Source organism: Drosophila busckii, chromosome 4 (assembly GCF_011750605.1).
Source record: "Drosophila busckii strain San Diego stock center, stock number 13000-0081.31 chromosome 4, ASM1175060v1, whole genome shotgun sequence".
Classification (NCBI taxonomy): domain Eukaryota; kingdom Metazoa; phylum Arthropoda; class Insecta; order Diptera; family Drosophilidae; genus Drosophila; species Drosophila busckii.
The window spans coordinates 523,510-546,920 of NC_046609.1; the positions used below are offsets into that span (position 1 = coordinate 523,510).

Genomic DNA, 23,411 nt, shown 5'->3' on the forward strand with positions numbered 1-23,411 from the left:
TTGGAATTAATCTAATTTTTATTACATTTAAATTTTTTATCATTGTGTTCAGCTTCTGACGAACCCAAAGAAAAGTAAGCCATATTTAATTTAAAATATGCTAATTTATCAATGCTTTCGTAAAATGCTATTCTCATACTAAGTAACGGAAATTATTTTCCATGCATGTTCGAAATTAAAGATTCAATAACTCTGAGTAGTTACCTTTTAAATTTGGTCTCTGATAGTCTTTGAGACCTTGGTGCTCATACAGAAGTACGGACGAAAAGGCGGACTTGTTCCAATCGACACTGTTGTTGCGGGTGGAGAGGGTGAGGATAATAAAAAAAAATAAAAAGAGTAAAAGCGTAAATGTCCTGGATTTAATAGCTGTGAAGTACGCTACATGTACAAAATTTGGCTTGATCTTAGCTCTGTTTATAGTTGCTGAAGGCGGCAACCACGCTACTCATACAACGGACAGACTGACGGACGGACAGACGGACAGTTGAATGGACATGGCTATATCGACTTAGCTCGTCGAGCTGATCAAAGAATATATATACTTTTTGGGGTCTGCCACGCCTCCTCCCTGTTACTACTTTGAGCAATTTTTGTGATAATTACCCTTTTTCATTACCTATAATGTGCGACAATGAACATTCTGTGGAATGTCAAAGTGTATAAAAATTCAAACTGTATAAAAATAGTTAAAAATTATATTTATAGTTTCCCTAGTTTATGCAACTTAACTTTGCCCGGCTATATTCATATACTAATTGCTTTACTGCTTCGATGATTTATCTCTTCTCGATTCTTGTAATGTATAAAAAATATTTACGTGGGTAACGCCCCTTCCTAAAAAGTTGGCAAGATTGTTCTACTTAACGAATTAAGGTGAGTGACAACTCTGAAATGCTGTTTGTCATTCTTTGTCGTATGGTTTATGTATGTAGATATACATATGTATGTATGTATATATGTTTGCCTTAGTACCAACATCAATACATTATAATTTGCTTAGCTCAGTCGATACATAGCTGTTTGTGTAAGATAATTGCATTGATTTTTATTTTTATTGCTTTAAAAACTAATTATATTTGAAAATAATTACGTTTCGTGCATCCGACTTAAGAAACATAATTTTTTAAGCAATTAGTAAGCAGCGTGACTAGTGAATAATCTTTTGAAGTCCAGCGGGGTAGTCCGTTCTTATTGAATGAGTATTAAATTATAAGAATTTTATATAGATAGATGACCATACATATATTCAAATTGATATATTTTACTTAGTAAAGGAGAAAAATTCAGCACAACTGTTTAAGGAAAGATAAATAAACAACTAACGTAAGCTTTTTATGACATCTGCCCCTTGTATCTGAAAACTACTCATGGTAGATAGGGAAATTATTCTTTAAATAAAAATATTTGTGGATATGCAAAATACATACTTACATATACATACATATATATATATATTATATATATATATTACAACATAACAGATAGGTACATGTGCGTTTTAAATTTTTTGCAAAACGTTTTTCCAGTTCACAAATGCTTTGACCCACTCGTCTTGTATAAAATCAACAATACTAAAAATTGTTAAAGTTTTAAGTTCATTATAAATTTTTAATATCCAGTCTATAATTTCCTACTAAAAGATTGTGATTCCAACTATTGTTTGCATGTTCTTTCTTTCGTTTTGTTTATTATGTGTAAACTTATGTACATCTAGTTTTGTGTAAACGAGCCTACATACATACATATGTATATGACCTGGTATAAAGGTTCATCTACACAAATAAATAAAAAATATATCACTTATTTGCAACAAGACTGATTAAAATTTGAAGCTCAGAATGTAAATAAGATTGTTATCTACAAACTCATAAACTGGATGCAACTATTATTAACCTACTATTGGTGAACAACAAACGCCTTGTCTTAGTCTTGTAAATAAGCGGAATTTATATCATGTACTTTTACTAATTAATATTTTTATTGTAGACAAATCGACGGCTTCGCGCCGACATTCGCGAAAAAACCTGCAATACGTCAAGAAGAAGATGGTAAATGTCTCTTTTTTGAATGCCGTGTTAATGCGGATCCTTTACCCAATATAACATGGTTCCACAATGGCACAGCAGTGACAGACTCCTCGAGGCATAAGGTAATTATTCAGCTGATGATCGAACTAATTAGATTAATAATGTTACTATATTCTGTAATTATTGTTCAGCTCACAATCAACAAGGACGGCCACTCATATTTTGCAACTCTTGAAATACAAAATGTTACAGTTGAGGATGCTGGAAAATATAAAGTAAATGCAAAAAATGAACTGGGCGAGAGCAATGCAACGATTAGTCTAAACTTTGATAGTAAGTACAATAAAACCATGTTCATCTCATATAATATCTTAATATTATATTGAGGATTTAAGGTGTTGTCAAACGATCGCTTTTTGCGAAATTTTTAATCATCGGAAATAGAACGTGTAATATTGCTTGGCTTTTTTCCGTTACTCAATTCACGTTTTTTGGAACATGCATACGCATGTATGTAAAAAATTTAAAAGATTGTGCAATTGCGTAATTAGGCCATGTATCTACTAGAAAAAAAGCTTTGGTGTTTTGATGTGAACGCGAATCAAATAATGAAAAGCTCTGCTTTAAAGCGATCGTCAGACGGCATCTTTATGATAAGACTGATCTACTATAAAGCCTTTACAGCTTTATGAATGTATTTGTCATATTCGTTTAATGTTTCATTTGATTTAATCACTAACTATCACTTTTCACATATCATACAACGATTCGAAATGAGAGCTAAATCAGAAGAAGAAAGAATAGAATACAAAGAATAGAAAAGTCTCCTCATCTAATTTGATAAAATCGAAAAAATATTATTTATTATTTAATTTATTTTTTAAGTGAATTGAGATGTGATAATTGTATTTCATCATTTTAAGGTGTTTCACCAAAAGATATATTGGTTACCTTAAAAAAAATCTATCTGTAAATCTATATATACAAATTAACTTTATAACAAAAGTAATGTGGAATTAAATTTTTATATCGTTTAGTCCCCCGGATTTCCCTGTTATAATGCATGTTACACGAAATACATACAGCTACAAAATAATTAATCATACGTCATTGGTATTAATAATTGACTTTTAGGATAATAATTATTTTTGATTAATTTTATATAATCTTTTGACCAATTTCAAGAGTTTATACAATTTTCTCTTTCTAAAAAATACTTTAAATAAATTAAATTATTCATTCATACTTATTTTTTATTTGTTTTCGATGATTTTAAAATAAATGTAATGTACTAGAATGCTAGAATAATGTAGTACTAGAATTGAGACTTTTTTATATAAAAATAATGACTAGGTCTAGATTTTATACAATTACTCAAAAATAATAATTACCATTAAAGAAAATCGTAAAAACCATAAATTTAGGAAATATGTCGGATATGAATAGATTGTACAATTTTGGAGTAATCAGGGGTGACGCAGATTTTCAAAATACTCTTAAATCATCTCTAAATGGTTTGGGGCTGATTGTAGGTGACACTTTAGTTCTGTTCAATAGCAATATGATTTTCAAATATCCAATAGATTTGTCAATTTTCAGCAATATAAAACATGTAATGCAGAAAAATTACTACTATTTTGTGAAGATCATTAAATTTCTAATATGATGACTGTATAAACACATTTTAAGATTAATTTAATTCATGATGTTCAAAAATATTGCGAAAATAAAAAATATTCTAATGAATATTAGAAACTCTTTATTAACGTTCTCATGTTGAGTGTTTACTTTGACAAAATACACCGAAATATGAAATTGCTGTAAATTTTGTGTCAACTACAGTTTTGTTTGCGAGAGGAGATTCCTGTGGCACCCTCGTATATTTATAATAAGCGGCAGTGTAATTAAAGTTAAATATTTATTCTTTACGGTCCCTGAAAAAAACTTATCCTTGATACACATTTACTGAATTCTAAAACCGCTATGAAAAGGCGTATTTCACCAATACATGATTTTATTAATCATTTATAACATGTAAAACATGAGAAATAAAAATAATAGCACCATTTAGAATTTATACTTTAAGAAAAGAAAAAATTTATTTCGTAATTAAATTTAATTATGATGAGTAGATTGAGTCCTGTCCGCCTGTCCCTTGTGTTAGGAATTGGAAATCTGAGACTATAATAGCTAGAGATATTTTGGTATACTTTCAAAAGTAATTCGCTTTTACTTTAAAAAATAATTTCTCCCTGTCTTTCATCAATCGAAAAAAAAACCAATTTTTTTAAGACTTATCCCACACAAGCCTAAGCATGTTCAAGTGCATCTCGCCCGATACGAATTATAGCCCGATCGGAAAAATAATATATTTAATTGTCCATCGGGGTTGGCTGCCACCCAGTGCCTCTCTGCAGGCGCATGTGTGTGAGTGTTTGTTGTGGCTTTTTAATATGAAAATTGTGACATGTATCAAACTGAAACAATGGTCTTTAGAAGAAGTTTAGAGGTTGTGCTATTGTCTTTTAACCCATTTATGGCACCCCTTTTCTAAAATCGTCTAAAATCTAAACTAAAAATATTTTATTAGGTCGGTTACATTTTTCAAAAAGGAAGGAACAAGTACAATGATAATTATAATATAATGATAAATATTACGGTGCAAAAGTGTTTGTATGTATGTTTCTGTTTATATGTATGTGTGTATACCCAAGAATATTTGTGTGCGTCCCAATACTAATAAACTATGTATATAAAACGGTGTAACTTTGGAAACTTCAACAATTCATAGGCGATGAGGCTCCAGTTCCAGAAAGTACAGTTGGTATTAAACCTACATTTACCGAGCGTCCAGTGATACGTCAAGGCGAGGATGGCGGCAATGTCACATTTGAATGTAGATGCGTTGGGGACCCCACACCAACAGTTACATGGTACGATGATTTATTTCTATGATGAACTAAATTTCAAAAATCCAACTATACAAAATGAATGCAGACTTTTTGTAAAACACTATTTTCGATGCGGCGAATCTGATACTCCATAAAATATGGGCGTTCATCAATTCCATGCTGAAGTTAGGAAACCCATTTTTTGATTACATGTATATATTATTATTGCTTCGTTGTTGGCAATTATTAACAGTTTCCTCTATGTGTATATATATTTATGTACTACATATTGCTGTAAATCTGCATTATGACACAAAGGTCCCACGGCGAAGCAGACTTGAGTGAAGGCAAGCGCTACAAAATGTCATTGACTCTGGATCAAAAATTATATCATATGGCATGCTTAGAAATAAGCAATGTGGTTTCAAGTGACCAAGGCGAATACCGAGCACAAGCAACAAATAAACACGGCTTGGGCGTGGCGACTATCAATTTGAATTTTGAGAGCGGATCAAAAAAGTAAGGCAACAACCCCCTTTTCTCTCACTATATTTTTCTCTCAACGTACGAAAAGTGATAGTAATAGTGTTAATAATACATGGCTTATCATTTACGCAGAATTCCTGACGGTAAGTCACCGCGTTTTCCTAAAAAGCCCACAATTCGCCAAGAGGAAGACATACTGATAATGGAATGCATACTGGAGGCGCATCCAGTTCCGGATATTAACTGGTATTGCTCAGATAAGCAAATTCTAGACAATAAAAGAACCAAAATGACACGAAAAGCGATTACAAAAGATAGTTATGTACTAACTCTGGAGATACAAAATCCAACAAAAGATGACGGTGGCAACTATCGATGCAACGCTATTAATACATATGGAGAAAGCAATGCCAATATCGCGCTTAACTTCCAAGGTATACAATATTTACTCTATCGTCTAAACAAACAACAACTGATTGTTTTTTATTTTTTTTAATATTTGTTAATAGTGTAAAAAATGACCGTCAAACTTTTAAGACTGTAATCTCTCTTGAAAATTTCTATATATACATATTTATAAAGTACATGTATTTGTTTTAATTTAGTACACAACAAATTTTTAGTATGTATAAACACACATTGCCATCATTCACTACATATTATTGTACATTATTTCTTAAAAAATTAATCTTGCATGATGATCTTTTATCAGTCTAAATTAAAGCAATAACCGCGGCTATATATTTTCAAACATCATATTCTATAAATTGGTGTTCATATTAAAAAGGCATTTTTCTCTTTATTTTGGCACTCATTTATCAACATATATTTATTCTTACTACAACACAGGCGCCAATGATGCGAATGGTTTTGCACCTTCTTTTATTGAGAAGCCTAGGATAATTCCAAATGAGACGGGTACTTTGATCACTATGAAATGCAAATGTAAAGCTAAGCCTGAACCCAGTGTAACATGGTACCGAGGACAAGACATTGTGGAAAAGAGCAAAAAAATTAAAATAAATACAACTGTTATTGCAGAAGACACGTATGAATTAACTTTAGAAATAAAGGTAAATATTAATAAGAGTAAAGTACTTACTTTTCTAATAAAATTATTTTCCTAGGATCCCAGCGCAAATGATGGCGGCACATACAGATGTAATGTTAAAAACGAATATGGCGAGTCCAATGCCAATCTAAATTTAAACATTGAGGCTGAGCCAGAGCCCGAGGGTGAAGGACCTACATTCATTGAAAAGCCTCGCATTATATCAGAAAATAATGGAAAGTTGGTTATTATGGAGTGCAAAATAAAGGCTGATCCAAAACCAGATATAGTTTGGTATCGTAATGGTGAAGTTATTAAGGAGAGCAATAAAATTAAAATGAGTATGGAGCAGCGTGGCGATCAGTACTATATCAAGTTGGAATTAATTGATCCACAGCTAGAAGATTCGGGTCTCTACAAATGTAATATAAAGAATACATTAGGTGAACTAAATGCCAATCTGACTTTAAATATTGAAAGTAAGTTGCAAGCGAAAACTGACTGTGTTATCGTATCATTCATTAAACATATAACTTAATATTTCTACAGTTGTACCTGTCATTAAGGACAAACCCAAAATAATCAAGATTATTAAGAAGCGAACTGTGGTTATTGAGTGCACAGTGGCATCTAAATTTGAGCCTAAGTGCACCTGGTACAAGGAAAGCAATACGGTAGAGGAAAGCAGACGCCATGTATACTTGGTAGAAAAAACAAAAGAAGGCGAATTTGCCGTTAAATTGGAAATTAACGAGGTTGAAGATAGTGACAAGGGGGCGTATAAATTAGTGGCAAGTAACGAGAAGGGCGAAGCTGTTTCTCAAGTTGTCAATCTAGTTGACATACCTGAAGAAGAACGGAAACCAATAAAGCCAGAAATATCCCGCAAACTTGCCGATCAAAAGGTCACTGAATCAAAAACATTTGAACTGTTAATCAGCCTAAAACAGTCAGATCGTAAATGCAAGGTGGAGTGGTACAAGGGAAGCACGCTTATACGCGAGACTAAGGACATAACTACTACATTTGATGGTACAACAGCAAGGCTAACATTCAGCAGCGCTAGATCCGAGCATACCTCGAATTATAAGGTTATTGCTACTAATGAGGTTGGCAAGGACGAATCCTCATGTAAAGTGACTGTGGAGAAGAAAGACAAGAAGAAGGATGAAAAGCCCGAGCCTAAAAAAGATAAGGATGAAGCCGCAAAGAAATCTGAGGTAATTTATAAAAAAAAATAACTGACTAAATAATCAACATCTAGATAGTCATAAAAAGTTTAAGCTACTATAAATAACTTAAGCATGCTCTCATAAAATTATACAGTTTTACAATATATATGATGTATTTTGAGCATATATATGTATATGAATAGGAAAATTAAAAAATTTTAAATGTTTGGTTGAGCTGGAGTCGAAATCGAACTAGAAACTTTTGCATGAGCCAACACAAACGGTAGTTGCAATTAATCTTGGTACCTAAATAACTTCTGCGTTTATCTGATGAAACAAAATAAGTAGCAAATAACGACATGATTATGAGATTTTCTTATCTTCATATTCAAAGCCGTGCCTGCAACAGACAGACAAACAGAAATACATATCTATATCGACTCAGCTTGTCAAATCTCATTCGGTTAAATTACTTTGCATAAATATACAAAATTAAGTACCGGCTCTAAATGTAAAATTTTATTAGTGCTAAAAGATGGCTGCGTATATGTATATATATAAAAATATGTTATTCATTTAATTTACCCCATTTTACAGTCGGGAGCTATCTGTTACAAAATACCTTCATTGTCAAAGGTGAAGTCTCCAAGTGCCATAGGATCATTACCAGGTGCTTCGTATTTAAAAGAGTCTAAAAATATATTTGGTGTAAAATTATCACCCGTGAAACATGTTTTACTTGCTGAGGTTTGAAAACAAAAATGCTATGCATTTCAAGCAATATTATTAACGATCTAAGTTTCGAATTTATTCACTCTTAAATATCTGTTATTTTCTTATCTTATCTTATCTCAACTTTTACTATCGACTTTTTTAAAATCTGACTACTGTATTTCCCATTCTAAGCACGAACAATCTGTTTATAAGAGGTAGAATGAATATTTTTTTTGCAAATGTAGGTCTACACGAAGAATATAATTTTCTATTATTTTCTTATTATATAATAACTAACATCATATTTATTTTGTTTATTTGGGTTAACTTGTAAATAACAACACAACACATACATATACACACAACATTTAACAAGGCCGATCAAGAAAATAATATTTTGGAAGAAAAAAAAGATGAAGTCAAGGATGATGAACAAACTTTTGAGCTTCCTGAAGAGCAAAGTCAAATTGAGAAAGTTCACAGCAGAGATATTGACTCAGAGGAACTGCACCTAGAACAAAATAAAGAAGGAGAAGAAAAGCGAAATAAAAAGGAGAAATCCAAAACAATTGAAGACAAAGAAAAAGTTGAAGTTCCGGCGAAGATAGATACTGTCAAATCAAAGGAAGGTGAACAGAAAAAGGCTAAAATAGACAAAAAAGATTTGGAAACAACAAGAAGTGCACCTGAAAAACTAAGCGATGACGAGAAATTAAAGTCAAAAGATAGACCAATTAATGGCAAATCTAATCAAGATGATAATCCCAAAGTGAGTCCCGAAAATGAAGAGGTAAATAAATCAATAAAGCTTTAAAAGCAAACTCTGATTAAATCTGCCACAATCTACACAAACCGATAATATTCTCTACATTTATTTGCTTATACTCTAATGTTGCTTATACTCTAATGTTGCTTATACTAAAATATTCAAAATTAACAAACTGTAAAATATAATATTAAAACTGTTTATCTTTTTTCTCTTTAATCGTGTGTAGCAATCTAAAACGGAACAGGTGTCGCTTAAAAAGGCTGAGCGAAAGGTAAAGTTGTTTGGTCTTTTCATAAATTTACATAAATCGTCTGCATGTATAGTCTTTTAAATGTATGCATGTGTGTATTGCTCATCCATAGGCAAGTGTGGTTTCAATTAAGGAAGAGTCAATTTCTGAGGTACGTCGTAAGTCAATTATAAAAACAAATGAAGAACTTTCAAGCGAAGAAACAAAATTCTCCTCTAGAAGATCTTCACTTGCGGTAAGCTTGCCGTATATATGTAAACGGAGATATAACAATAATACCGTTAAACTCGTAATCAATGTTTTTTAATAGGTTGAAGAGTCAAAATTAGAGTCGCGGCGGTCGTCCGTCGTTGAGAGAAAGACCCTTGAGGTATGTATTCGATGCAGGCACACGCACGAAAATAATATATAATACGAATATTTTTAAATTGAGTTTTGTAAATGGTACTCGTTGTATAAGCTTAGATATACTATATTGTATGTATGTCAATGTATTTTGAAACAGGAAGTTGAAAACGAAAAAATTGAAGCCAACAAAAGTCCACAAATGATTAAGGAAGAGATTCCAAAACTGAAATCTGCTGATAAACGGCGTGTTCCAAAGGTGAGCGATGGACTAAAAATAAACTTCGCTCAATATAGTGTAACGCTCTCTTCGCTCTATGTGGTGCCAATCTATGCTTTCTTTCAATTCTATGATATTCTAATCTTTTCTATTATATCTATATTGAAATAGCTTGCTCAAGTCCATACTATTTTTCGATCACAATCTAAATAGGAATACACATTTTTTAGAATAGTTTGGTTTAAACAATTAATTTACTATTTTGTGGCTGCTTGTCTTTCTTTCTATATATCTTTTATTAACTTGAATATAAATGTATTACCATTTCTGATACACAATGTAAACATTATTTTTTCATATAACTGTATGTATGTTTTGTTTTTTGTTTGTAAATATGGCTAAAATGGAAATGTTTAGATGGTAGAAGAGTCTCAACCAGTTGAAGAATTACCGAAGCTACGAAAAACGTCTATTGCACAACCTAAAGAGGAGACCAAATTAGAGGCGGCTAAGCCAAAAAGCAAAGCAAAGCCAAAGGCCAAGCCCAAATACGATGAGCTTCCCGAAATTCCAGACTATGAACGACCAGAACTAGAAAAATATGAAAAATCCGAGTTCATACCATCTGACTTTGCTCGTGACCTTGAAATACCAAATAAAATGGAAAAACCAATATTAGAAGTGCCGAAAAAAGCACCAGAAGAAGCTCCCCCGAAAAATGGACTTCTAAAGGTTGTATGACGTTTTATTGTTTGTACCTTTTAACAGTGTACTTTCTGTCTCTGCATGGAACATGTTGGCATGAATAGAAATCTGAAATCGAAGAGCAGTCCATGGAGCAACCAAAAGGATTCAAGCTGGGTAAGGGTAAGCTACCCGGCGAGGAAGACAACAGAGATGGGGCTACTTTAAAGCCTGTTATTGTCGAACCAGAGGTAAAAATATTTTTATACGTTTACTAATTGTTTAGAAATGGTACTCACATGATATGATAAATTTCCACAAATTCTTAATTCAACGAAACACCCTCACACTTAAGCATTAATAAACAAAGAATAATTTCATTGTGGTGAATTGTTAGATGAAAAACTTTCTGAGGTAATTGAATTCATTGTGTCTTTTAAATTAGTATATGTTCGAAATATTAAATGCCTTATTTAATATCTTATGGCATGCCGATTAAATCACTGGTTGAAAGTACTTCAATGCACTAAGTTTCTGATGGATTTGTATTTGTCTTTTTTCTATACAAATTTTTGTGAACTAGTAAGATTGTCTTTGTGATTTGAGTTAAGGAATTATTGAAAAAATTATGCACGTTACTAACTAAGTGTACATTTAGGCCGATAAACCATCTTTGTTGGATATTATCAAGCAGCGGCGTCGCTCTTCTGTCAGAAACTTGATGACCAAAGAACCCATTAAAAACGAATCCTTCCTTGGCGTAGTCTTAAAACCCGTTGTAAAGGATGCTAAAGAGCAAGCTGAACCCCAACAAGCTAAGCAATTACTGAAGGTAAACTCTTGTATATGATGGTCACTAGGTACATTTTTAAGAAATTAATTTCAATCCTATTTTTCATAAACTTTTTCTATCTTCTTATAAGCATGTATTTTCTAAGCTTCTTTCTTAATGAAATTTGTTTTTTTTTGCCAATATGAAAAGGTTGTCTATATTCTTTTTTGTTTTAAGTTAGCTTATTCTGCCTACCTTGTCTGTAACATATTCTGTTTTTAAGCCTTGTTTCTATTTCATTCTCAGTTATTTACTATCTCTTTTACTCACTCTGCAATTAGTCAATCTATCTCTACCTCTCTTTCGCTATCTCTTTCTCTCTTTCTGGCTATCTTCAGTGTGAATTCAACTGGTTTTTAGATAAATCCCATTTTCGAATTTGCACTTACTACTATCACACAAGGACTTCATTGTGCTTTAACTTCGACTATGCAAATCTTAACTTACACAATTTTTCAATTTATACGTGTGTTCATCGCTTTTTTTCTATCCAATGAAAATATGTATATGCGTAATAGCGAACAACTATTTATAACTTTTACTACTTCATTTTAAACTTCGATACCCATATGTACCCAAATTGGTTGGTTATTAAAGGCGAATGTAACGGAACAGTTTAGTCCTACAAATGCAACCAAGGCACAGATATCTGACCTGAAAAAACCCGAGTCCCTTGCAACTATTGTGGATAATTACGAGCGCCCTAAATTAGAACAATTTGTACCTATCAATTTTGATAAAACAGTAAAGCAACCCACACCCGTCATAAATCACCCGAAGCTAAATCCACCAATTCAATTACCCATGGAACCGTTGAGGGTAAGTCTTGATCTACGTCAAAAATTACATTCTGTAATCGCTTGAATATTGACTCGGTCCTCGAACATCTTATTTAGTGGAGCTTTGAGGTCATAGCTAGAAAAGTCTTTCTTACTGACTGTTGGAAAGTAGGTTTTGTTATTTGTTACTTTGTTAATCAATGCATATATCGCATGTAGACTTAACATATACACATGTGGTTAATGCTCTACGCACTTTTAAAAGTATTATTTTGGCTTGTAATCTAATTTACGAGTGGTAAGTTTAAGCTTTTAATGAATATAAATTCATTGCCACATTGTATGTGTATACATTGTTAAGATAAATACATAAATATGTATTTCATCATACATAAACACGTATACATATACAGAAAAAGGCAATATTCTACATATACGACTAGGTATATAATATGTTTTTTTAAATAATATTTTATATCTTTAGTCAAAAATACTTATGTATATATGAAATACGAAAAGATAAGATATATAAGATATATACATATAGCTATGTATATATAAATATATACATATGTATGCATCCATACATTTAATGTCTGTCTCCTGTTGTTGTTCATGAAAAGCGGTTGAAATTTTACCACATTTTGACGTGTCTCAGATTCGTGTTTTTAATCGTTCCAATAAAAATAAGATTATGCGTACTTTAAATGTCATAATGTTCACTGGTTAAAAATGGCAACCACAATTAAGATTATAGCAGTTTCGGTGCGTAAAAAATGTATATGTAAAATGTGTATTTTATTTTTGTATACATTACCTATCCAATCTCGTGGGAAACTAAAATTTCCTATTAATAATAATAATAATAATTGCAAAATTTAAAAAAAATCCGTTTATCATGTTATTCCTTCAGGATGACAAGCCGAAGGTACCAAAGATGCAGCCACCTGCTCCGGGGGAGCCACCTAAGATTGAAGTTATTCGTGAGAAACGGCCTTCGCTTGCTCCAGAGCCTCCTAGCCGACGCGGATCACTAATACCTCCAGCTGATATGGGACGAAGGCCTTCCCTAATTATTAATGATGAGGTAATTTTGCTTTATTTTAAATAATTTAATTTAAATTCATATAATATTATATAAATCCCAACCAAGTATATTAATATTTGCATTATAAGTATTTCCTACAACAAATCAAACAAATTTTGCCCCGAATTCGCTTTGTTAGTCTAGTTTTTGCTTACAAATACATACAACTACTTACAGACATACGCGTGTATGTTTATTGCACTATATTATGATGTTCTTGCAGTTGTCAAAACTTGTAGCAAGTTAAAAAAATGTATGTCTTTGATAAGTATGCTAAATCAAGCTTTCGTATAAAAAATTTTATGTTTTTTACGCTTTCCATAGATTTGTATACATATGTAAACTTTACAATCGTGACAATTGTGAAATACAAATATTCGCAGACGTAGTGTGGGTTAATCAAATTATAATTTAAAAAAGAATTATGAATGCTTTAGGATTTATGCGCTTAAGTAAATAGAATATTAAACAAGTGGCATTTAAAGCGACTGTCTGTACTTAATTATTCTTAATTCTACAATTATTATATTTTTCGACTTTGAATTGTATCTAATGTCAGTGTGTTTCCTATGTTCCCTTCTATGTACCATGTTTGACCATTTGTCCACATAACCAAACAACAACAACAACAACAAAAAAAAACCCAAAATCACCACAACACTCTTTACTATAATCGAATCAACAACACAAAATGTTCCTCATGTATATGTGCTCTACATTGCACCTGCATATTTGTATTATCTGTATAATTCAACTGAACTCCAATAACTAAATGCCAAATCAACACCTATGCAACAACCCATTGTGCCACAAACCCACAATCACTACTCGGCATATTTACATAATATACATATACAAAATGCACCAATCAATTCTCAAAATCACAGAAGAAACTCCGCCCTGGCGAAGTCATGGATACACGGGTAAGATTAGCAAGACTTTCATTTATTCACTTAAGGGATCTTTTAACATTTAGAAATGGCCGAAAAAGCTACTTGCTTAATAAAATGAGCAAAATGCTTGATTATGAAAAAAACCAAAAAGTGTAGACCTATAAGAAAGAGTTAAATTTTAATTGAAATTTCTACAAAATATATGTATCTGTATAATATTCACCATGCACTGATATTTAAAGCTTATGTCAGACTAATTATTTTATATTTTATGCGATCTAATAATAGAAATTACCGCCTGTGACTCTGGTGACATTAATACATAAAAATAAATGAGAGACCAAGGCCCCAATACCTAGATAAATAAAAAGACCGCACACAATATATTTGCAGTCATATTCATATATATATATGAATGTATATGTATACATACAAACATAAAGAAATAAGTTTGAATATGTAATAACATATATACATGTATACACAATCGTACAGTTATATATATCAAACTTATATATAAATGACTGTAAATAGTACTCATCTACTAGTTTTGCATATAGTACTCGAGTGTTTCCAATTAAATTAAATTTATTTGAAGGTATATATGACTATTTAAATGTAATACATGTATGCAAATTTTCATGTACAATGTCAAAATGAATACGTAAATGACCGAAAATATTTGATGGATGTGAGCGTCTGCATTATGTGCTACATTATTAATTATTAGAACATTGGTATTGTGTTCGATATGTAGAAAATATATTAATGTTTAGTCGTTGTCTGTCCGCTGCGAGTGAACAGTTACTAACATCAGTCGGGATCGTGTGTCGGTGCATTCGAATATATACACTTACATACATTTACATTTTTTATCAAAAACCTGGAAGCATAAAAATATGTAAAAGGGTATTTTCAAGCTTTAATTATTGTCGCATTTATATTTTGAATTATGTTAGCTCTATTTAAGTTTGACTATCAGGGTTAATTTTCATAAGTGCAGAAGTGTGTACACACACACATACACACCAAACCAACTAATTATATTTAAATTATTGGCACCTGCCAATCATTTCGCAACTAATATACTATTTCAACTGAATTCAATTAAGTAGTACATATGTATATGTACACATGTTGATTAGCATTTGATTTACCAATTTATGAAAATCAATAAATTTTACAGTTGTTGAGGCCAGGCGAGGTTGGTGAAGGACAGGTGAGATTCTAGTTAGCTGCGCTAGTTAGTTTTGCATCTTTTTTTTTGCATTCCTTGGTAGTTTTGATATTTCCTTTTTCTTTAACAAGCATATTCAGCATACAGGCCCACTTGCATAAGATTTGCAAGCTTCATAACAAAATGAAACAATTGAAAAACACAGCATATTTCCCTTCACACACACAAACACACAAACTTACTCATAAAATATCCATAAAAATCGAATCTTATTTGTTTTTGTAATAATGTAACACTTTTTTTTATAAATTTATATGCAAATTTATATACATATCTACACATGCACATCTCCATATATACAAGTTAACTTAAAAAGCAAATGTATGTAACAGTTTGCATTTGTATGTGGTTAAAAATTAATTCATATTATACCTTTACATATTGGAAACTAATGTACTAATAAAACAATAACGAAATATGAAAGATCGAATATCCAAATCCAATACTTTTGCATAGTGAATGTGTCTATTGTAGAATTATGCTAAAAATAATTAATAGTTTCAAGGGTACTCGTCTCACAATAAAATGATATTATAATATAATGTGTTTTTAATAATTATTTTTTATGCAAAAACTCATGATTACTAATTCTGAGCACTGAGCAGATGATAATAGAAGTTTACATTTGAAAAGGTTACCAATTTTTGCGACTGTAATATCAATTATTTGATATATTTTTAAAATTGTCTCTTTTCGGTTGAATTATGAAAATGCATACATATGTATACATACGCCTAAATATATGTATATGCAAATAATCGGATCATAACATAGCAAAAACAACAGCGACCTGGCGAAATGGGGGACTCAAAACAGGTCTTATAATTGTGATCAAATGTATCACATTTAATATTTATTGTTCTTTTGTTTGTTGTTAAGCAATATTATTGATGCCACCATCATTTTGTACATGCGAACTTTTTGAACAAAAAGACGTCTATTAAATTTCACATGCTTTTCCCATATTACAGTATATAATTTTGTAAATATTGAAATCCAGTATTAAAGTTTTGCATTTAAATAAGTTAACGTTGCTGAAGTGGATATTTCAACAAATCCAACAAACATTTACATATAAAAAATGTACATATTATATAAATGTAATATTTAAATGTAAATAATACAGAAAAACTGTGGGAAAATTTAAAACGGCCGGAGGCTAAGTATCCTCACTAAATGTAAATGTATGTAACGGACAACCCTACCATGTGTTTATTCCAGTATAAGTTAAACATATATCTCATATTTTAAATGTGAATAAGTTCGTATCACAGCAGTCACATTACCTTCTTCGTAATCTCTGGGAAAATGAATAAATATACCTACTAACATAACGTATGAGCTTATATTTAGTTGACTTACCAATTAAACCTTCAAAAATGTTAACTACAAAAGAATTTTTGTATCAACTTATTGTAAATCACAACATTATTGATTTATTAAATATTTAAATCATGACTTTCCATACAAAGTTTTGTTTTATAGTTTGATGTATGTATTAGTTTAGTAGCATATGTATACCTTTAATCCTCAAAATAATGTATATGTATATATTAACGTACTTACATATCATATACATTAATAAATATTCGTAGCTCTGTAGAATGCATTATGCGTTATTTTAAATTTTGCATTTGAATGTTACATGTATTCTGACTAGATTATAAAACCTATGTGTATACACATGTTTTCATAATGAATTTTTTGATCCCATTAAAACATAAGATAATCGATTCATATTCCATATTTTCTGTTCATCTTTATGTGTGCGTGTGATGTTAATTATTAAATAATTGGTTACCCACAAAAGCGGAGACGTCCATCTGTCGATGTTCGCAGACCCAGCGTACAGGACTTAGAAGATCTCATCAATAAGCCATCAACACCATTGCGTGACATTGGTGAAGGTGGTCCACCATCAATATTTGATGTACAAGAATCCTACTCAGTGGTTGAAGGTACGTATGTCATATATTTCGGTGTAATTGCTGTACTTTGTTTTTGTCATTATTGTAATATTAACCCAACTTAATTATTCTACACTTTCCCTGGTAATGTCAATATTTGTTATGTTGGACATGGACATTAACTTATAGACTCGACGGCTTACCTTACGGTTGGTGTTGAAGGAAATCCAGCGCCAACATTTAAATTTTATAAGGGAGTTGGTGAAATTCTCGAAGGTGGTCGGTATAAGTTCCTGACTGATGGACAAACAAATACAATCACACTTTGTATGCGTAAGTCAAAGCCCAACGATGAGGGAAAATATAAGGTTGTTGTTTCAAATATCCATGGCGAAGACTCGGCCGAGATGCAACTTTTTGTATCAGATGCCAGTGGCATGGACTTCCGCGCTATGCTTAAAAAACGACGTTATAAAAATTGGGACAAAGAAGAGCAAGATCCAAATTGGGGTGATCTTAAAGAAACCGAAAAACCATTACCGGCTCTTAAAAAAGTCGAAAGGGTAAGAAAAGAAACGCTTAATTTCTGTCATATTTATTATCGTTCGCTTCTACAAGTACTTACTGTGCTGAAGGCATTTCGATTCTTCATAATAACCTGTTAAGCTTAGTTGGAGCTGTAAATTACCAACCCTTTAAAATATTTTCTTACTTTTTATAAAACTTCTTTAAATTTTTTAAAATCTGTGTTAAAGCCTTAAGCTACGTATAATTAAGAAACGAAGGCAAACTTTCAAAAGAAAAACTTCGCAGAAATTCATATTGAACTGTTTAAAATAAATATGAGACGTATCTCCAGTGTTTATTGTTCTATGAACTTGATTATGTATACTATATTGCTATAAGTAGGTATATACTACATATAATAATGCAATATACAGGCGCCATCCCGTAGACCATCTCTAGCTGAGCTGATCCCTGATTGGCCGACGTTGCATCCATTTCGACGCGAGGAGGTGGGCCTTTTAAAAGAAAATTGTAATACACTTCTTTTTTGTTTCTCACTATCTCTCTCTAATCAAAAATATTTGTAAACCGACAACAACAATATAACGATGTTGTTCATAATTGTTTTTTATATTTTCTAGTCAAGAAAATAAGTTTTATCTTGTTTTGTTTTTGGCGATTTTGGTGCACGCGGTGCCTAATATATATTATATATATTCCTTTACAAATATAAGTCCTTCTTATTTGTTTTCAATGAAAGACATCGATTGACAAATATTTCTAGATACTTGATCTACTTGTGATGGAGTTAAGCACTCCAAACTTTTCGAATAAAATGCTCATATCTTTGCATTTTGCATTTTAGCTATTTAAGTCAATTTTTTCATAAACAACATAGTCAAAAGTGGCTGATCTCTGTTATACGTATCTATTATTAGCTTTTGATATTAGCGGTTATCTAATTATGAATTCGATATACGAAACTGGATTAACGATAATACTTATTTATATACATATTAAATATCAAACGTTTTGATATTTCAATATGCAATGCTATATCTACACACATCTATATCTATGCTACTTATTTTTAACATACGCATAAATAAAAGTTAATTGCGGATCTGGAAATAGACGGCCCATGTAAGAAATATATGAACAATAATTCCAGTAGCAATCAATTTTTGTCTATAGTTTCAATACTAATTTTACTGCTTATGTGGTGTGGTCCATAGGTGTAGTGACAGTTTTTATTCAATCAAAGCGACTTTGCGATGAAATATGTGCATTTTTGTACCGAGTTTTCTCGTTAAAAAACCATACAGCATCGCTAAGCCGAGATTATAATAAAGGTACAGATACTATTCATAGCCATTGCTTTTTGATTACTTTATTTTTTATTATGTTTTTTTACTATATTGTCATCCATTATCACACAAACAGTACCAGTACCTTTAATTTACAAATACATACATATATTACTAGAATATAATGATAATGGAATACATAAGTGCGACTGAAATTAGATGGGTATTCCATTGTAATTCGATGTTGGCATATGTATAGAAATATATTACATAAATATGTTAATTATTTAACACTAACAAGCTAATAAGTAATCGTATATCCAATTTTGACGTCTTTGTCCATTTTTTACAACGCACAATAATATGAAAAAAATCAATCAATAAACAACAACTCATCCTAAAATATATGAGCATAGAAAGTGGAGTCGTTTCTTAGTCCGCTCATTGATCAATTCGCTAAAGAAGGGAAGGATAAGAAGGTTGTATTCGAAGCAAGATTCAGCAAGCCAAATTGCAAACCCAAGTGGCTATTCCGTAAGGATGTAAGTGAACCAAGATACACGATATTTTCGTAATCTTATGTATACAGCTTTTTATAACTGCATATTTTTATTTTAAATAGGAGGTGTTCACAGGAAGCAAGTTCAAATTTAAACAGGAGAACGATACATATCAATTGATTATAACTACGCCTAAGGTCGAGGACACTGGGAAATACACAATAGAAATCGGTGGAGTCTCCAGCACGGCATTCCTTAATGTTGAAGAGGCAGATCCAACATACACATTTACGAAACCACTTAAGAAAAAATTGGAAGGGTTTACTCAGCATGAGACGACCCTCGAATGTACGGTCAGCAGTAGCATGGCCAACGTGCATTGGTTTAAAGATAATAAGAAAATCGAATCAGATGATCCACGTTATTTAATTTCAAAAGATATAAATGGCAACCTTAAGCTCATTATAAAAGATTCATTATTAGAAGATGCTGGTCAATATCGCTGTCAATTGGACAAACAGCCGGATAAAACAGAATGTGTTCTAAAAATCGTTGAGTATCCATATAAATTTGTGAAGGTGCTTAAGTCACAGCAATGTATCGAGAAAGATACAGTAACGCTTGCCTGTGAAATTGATGACGCAATGGGCGAGGTCCAATGGTTCCGCAATGATGAAGAAATAAAGCCCGATAAACGTATTCAAATTGTAAAGGACGGCCGAAAACGAAAGCTCGTAATTAAGGACTGTAAAGTTACAGATGCTGGACAATTTAAATGCACCACTAACGCTGACAAGACTGAAGCCGAAATTATAATTAATTGTAAGTAGTGTTTAGCAATGAATATTTGTCGAATACAAAACCTTCCTTTAGGAACGCTTTAATATTGGGTCTTAAAAACCTGTCCGTGTAAACATATATGTATGATCTCATTAATTTACTTAAAAAATTGGAAACGATTTTTGAAAAGTTTTATTTTAAACTTCAGAGCAAGCAATAAGGCAATCCAATAAGCAATATTAAAATAAATAAAAAAACGAACAATAGTTTTCAATACAAATTATAAAAATCAACATGTTTGATCGGTTTAAGATATCCCTAATTAAAAATATTCGATTATGACTTTAAAAACCATTTGCAGAATTTAATCCAGTAGTTGAGACAAATGTACATAACTTAAAAGAATTATTGGATTGATAACTAAATATTTTTAACTTACCCCCAAGACCAAAATCGCTTCAATAAAAAACTTAAAGACACTGACGCTGTCGAGCGAGAGAAGTTAGTGCTAGATGTGGAGTTACAGGATCAAACCGCACCATGCGACTGGAAATTTAATGGAGAGCCATTGGCGTCAAGTGATCGAATTGAAATCAAAAATTTGGGTGGTGGTAAGCATCAACTTGTCTTCAATAATCTGGATTTATCTGATGCTGGTGAAATCACATGCGAATCGGGACAATTGACGTCAACATGCAAGCTATCTGTACGTAAAGGTGAAAGCCGACCTAATATTGATTGTCCTGATGAGTTTGCAGGTCCTGTTAGTGCACCTGTCATTATTGAAGTACCATTTAAAGGTAATTATCTTATTTATTACTTTTTTTTCATATTAAAACTAATAAATGAGATTATTTATTTAGTAAGCGGCACGAAGCAGACTCCAGTTGAAGCTAAATTAATAAAGGACGGCAAACCATTACCTGTTAAGGATGTTGAAGTTGCCGTAACTGATGATAAGGTTACGTTTAAACTGAAAAAACCGTCAAGAGACTTATCAGGATTATATCAAATCAAAATTTCCAATGGTCAAGGCGAAGATACTAAGGATGTTACAATTATTTGTCAAGATGTCCCACAGTCACCACAGGACGTAGATGTTACGGATATTTATCAGACATCGTGTGTAGTTAAATTTAAAGCACCGGCTGACGATGGCGGGTCTCCGTTAATCAAATACGTTATTGAACGGCAAGATTTAAGTAAAAAGCAAGGCTGGGAGCCTGTCGCTGAGGTTCTACCAAGTGAACCATGTCTTAAAAAGATTGACGACTTGGTGCCAAAGAAACAGTACAGATTCCGTATACGTGCTGTGAATAAGATTGGTCCTTCCGATCCGGCCACTTTCAAAAACTCAATACTTGCCAAAGACCCATGGGACGAACCCGGCAAACCTAAAAGCGTTGATTTAACTGACTGGGATAAGGATCACGCTGATGTAAAATGGGAGGCACCTGATAATGATGGCGGTGACCCAATTACATCGTACATTGTGGAATTCAAAGAGAAATTTTCCAACGATTGGGTTACCGGCAAGGAGGTGCCCGGAGATGCTAGAACAGCAACTGTGGATGGCCTTAAAGAGGGACAGCAATACGAATTTAGAGTCCGTGCTGTTAATAGGGCAGGTCCTGGCGAGCCTAGCGACAAGACTAAAGCCATTATTGCCAAATGCCGCTTCGTTAAGCCGTTCTTAGTCGGCGACGGTCTCAAGAATATCACTGTGAAGAAAGGACAAACCGTTCGCTATGACATTAAATATGACGGTGAGCCAGAGCCAACTGCAACCTGGTTGAAGGCTGACCAGCAACTGAAATTTGACAATCAGCGCATCTGTCTAGAGCAGCTAGAGCGTAATTCATCAATTACTATTAAGAAGACGGTAAGAAAGGATACCGGAAAATACAAATTGGTGTTGACTAATAGTTCAGGGACAATTGAGTCTGAAGCCCAAGTAATTGTTTTGGACCGTCCCTTGGCACCCGGCGGACCTTTTGATGCTGAAGAGGTTCGAGCTCATCGAATTAAGATGAAGTGGAAAAAGCCAGAAGATGATGGCGGCTGTGAGATTACTGGCTATGCACTTGAGCGAATGGATGAGGACACCGGCCGCTGGATACCGGCCGGCGAAGTAGGCCCGGATGAAACCTCATTTGACTTTAAGGGCCTGAGTCCAAACAAGAAATATAAATTCCGAGTCAAGGCCATTAACAAGGAGGGTGAGTCCGAGCCCCTTGAGACAACTGACGCCATTCTTGCCAAAAACCCTTATGATCCACCAAGTCCGCCCAGCCAGCCAGTTATTGACGACTATGATAACAAGAGCGTGCTTCTTAAGTGGAAGAGACCACCGTCGGATGGTGGTCGGCCAATTACTCATTATGTTGTTGAAATAAAAGATAAATTCTCACCCACATGGAGCGAAGTTGCCAAAACAGAGGACCCTACGCTTGAATGCAAAGTAGAAGGTCTCAAAGAAAAAATGATCTATCAGTTTCGAGTTCGTGCTGTCAATAAAGCTGGACCTTCCGAACCTTCACAGCCTACCGATAATCATTTGTGCAAACATAAAAACCGTAAGTTATTTGCAACTTATTTTGAAGCTATGCTTTTACGTATTTTTTTAATAAAACGCTTAATCCTTGTAAAAAGCATATTTAAATTTGATTTAGCTTTGGCTTAACATACGGTGCATTTACTTATATACCATATATATATATATATATCCCATTACATACCATACCATTCATACTAGTAATGATTACATGCTTTATAATAGTTAATACTAGCAATCATAGCTTATCAATCAATAAGAGGCAAACTGTATCATGGGGCAATTTGCAGTCAAAAGCTTAAAAATCCTAAAAACTTAAATTTTTTTCATAAAGTTCAAAAAAAAAACAAAATAAAAGCTTAAAGAATATAGCTAATACAACAAATAATATATATAGTAAAAAGTGAAATATAATG

General features: G+C 32.5%; 1 protein-coding gene across 14 annotated transcripts in view; it reads left to right on the forward strand.

Annotated features, from left to right (window-relative positions):
- The window catches only part of LOC108607359 (twitchin), a 49,449-nt gene that overhangs the window by 2,292 nt on the left and 23,746 nt on the right, over positions 1–23,411 (forward strand). For 3 of the 14 annotated variants that reach the window (XM_017998053.1, XM_017998056.1, XM_017998065.1), the window contains exons 3-29: positions 846–876; positions 1,990–2,152; positions 2,222–2,363; positions 4,822–4,963; positions 5,240–5,440; positions 5,540–5,841; positions 6,257–6,480; positions 6,535–6,937; positions 7,008–7,678; positions 8,721–9,134; positions 9,340–9,384; positions 9,476–9,598; positions 9,674–9,733; positions 9,869–9,967; positions 10,346–10,660; positions 10,738–10,863; positions 11,271–11,444; positions 12,042–12,263; positions 13,137–13,310; positions 14,198–14,233; positions 15,390–15,422; positions 17,251–17,398; positions 17,537–17,910; positions 19,578–19,703; positions 19,784–20,483; positions 20,888–21,241; positions 21,305–23,017. In XM_017998053.1, the coding sequence (XP_017853542.1) occupies positions 846–876; positions 1,990–2,152; positions 2,222–2,363; positions 4,822–4,963; positions 5,240–5,440; positions 5,540–5,841; positions 6,257–6,480; positions 6,535–6,937; positions 7,008–7,678; positions 8,721–9,134; positions 9,340–9,384; positions 9,476–9,598; positions 9,674–9,733; positions 9,869–9,967; positions 10,346–10,660; positions 10,738–10,863; positions 11,271–11,444; positions 12,042–12,263; positions 13,137–13,310; positions 14,198–14,233; positions 15,390–15,422; positions 17,251–17,398; positions 17,537–17,910; positions 19,578–19,703; positions 19,784–20,483; positions 20,888–21,241; positions 21,305–23,017 (7,515 nt within the window). Of the gene's footprint in view, positions 1–52; positions 75–845; positions 877–1,989; positions 2,153–2,221; positions 2,364–4,821; positions 4,964–5,239; positions 5,441–5,539; positions 5,842–6,256; positions 6,481–6,534; positions 6,938–7,007; positions 7,679–8,720; positions 9,135–9,339; positions 9,385–9,475; positions 9,599–9,673; positions 9,734–9,868; positions 9,968–10,345; positions 10,661–10,737; positions 10,864–11,270; positions 11,445–12,041; positions 12,264–13,136; positions 13,311–14,197; positions 14,234–15,389; positions 15,423–17,250; positions 17,399–17,536; positions 17,911–19,577; positions 19,704–19,783; positions 20,484–20,887; positions 21,242–21,304; positions 23,018–23,411 lie in introns of all 14 variants that reach the window. The other 11 variants (XM_017998054.1, XM_017998055.1, XM_017998057.1 and 8 more) reach the window with 11 other exon arrangements.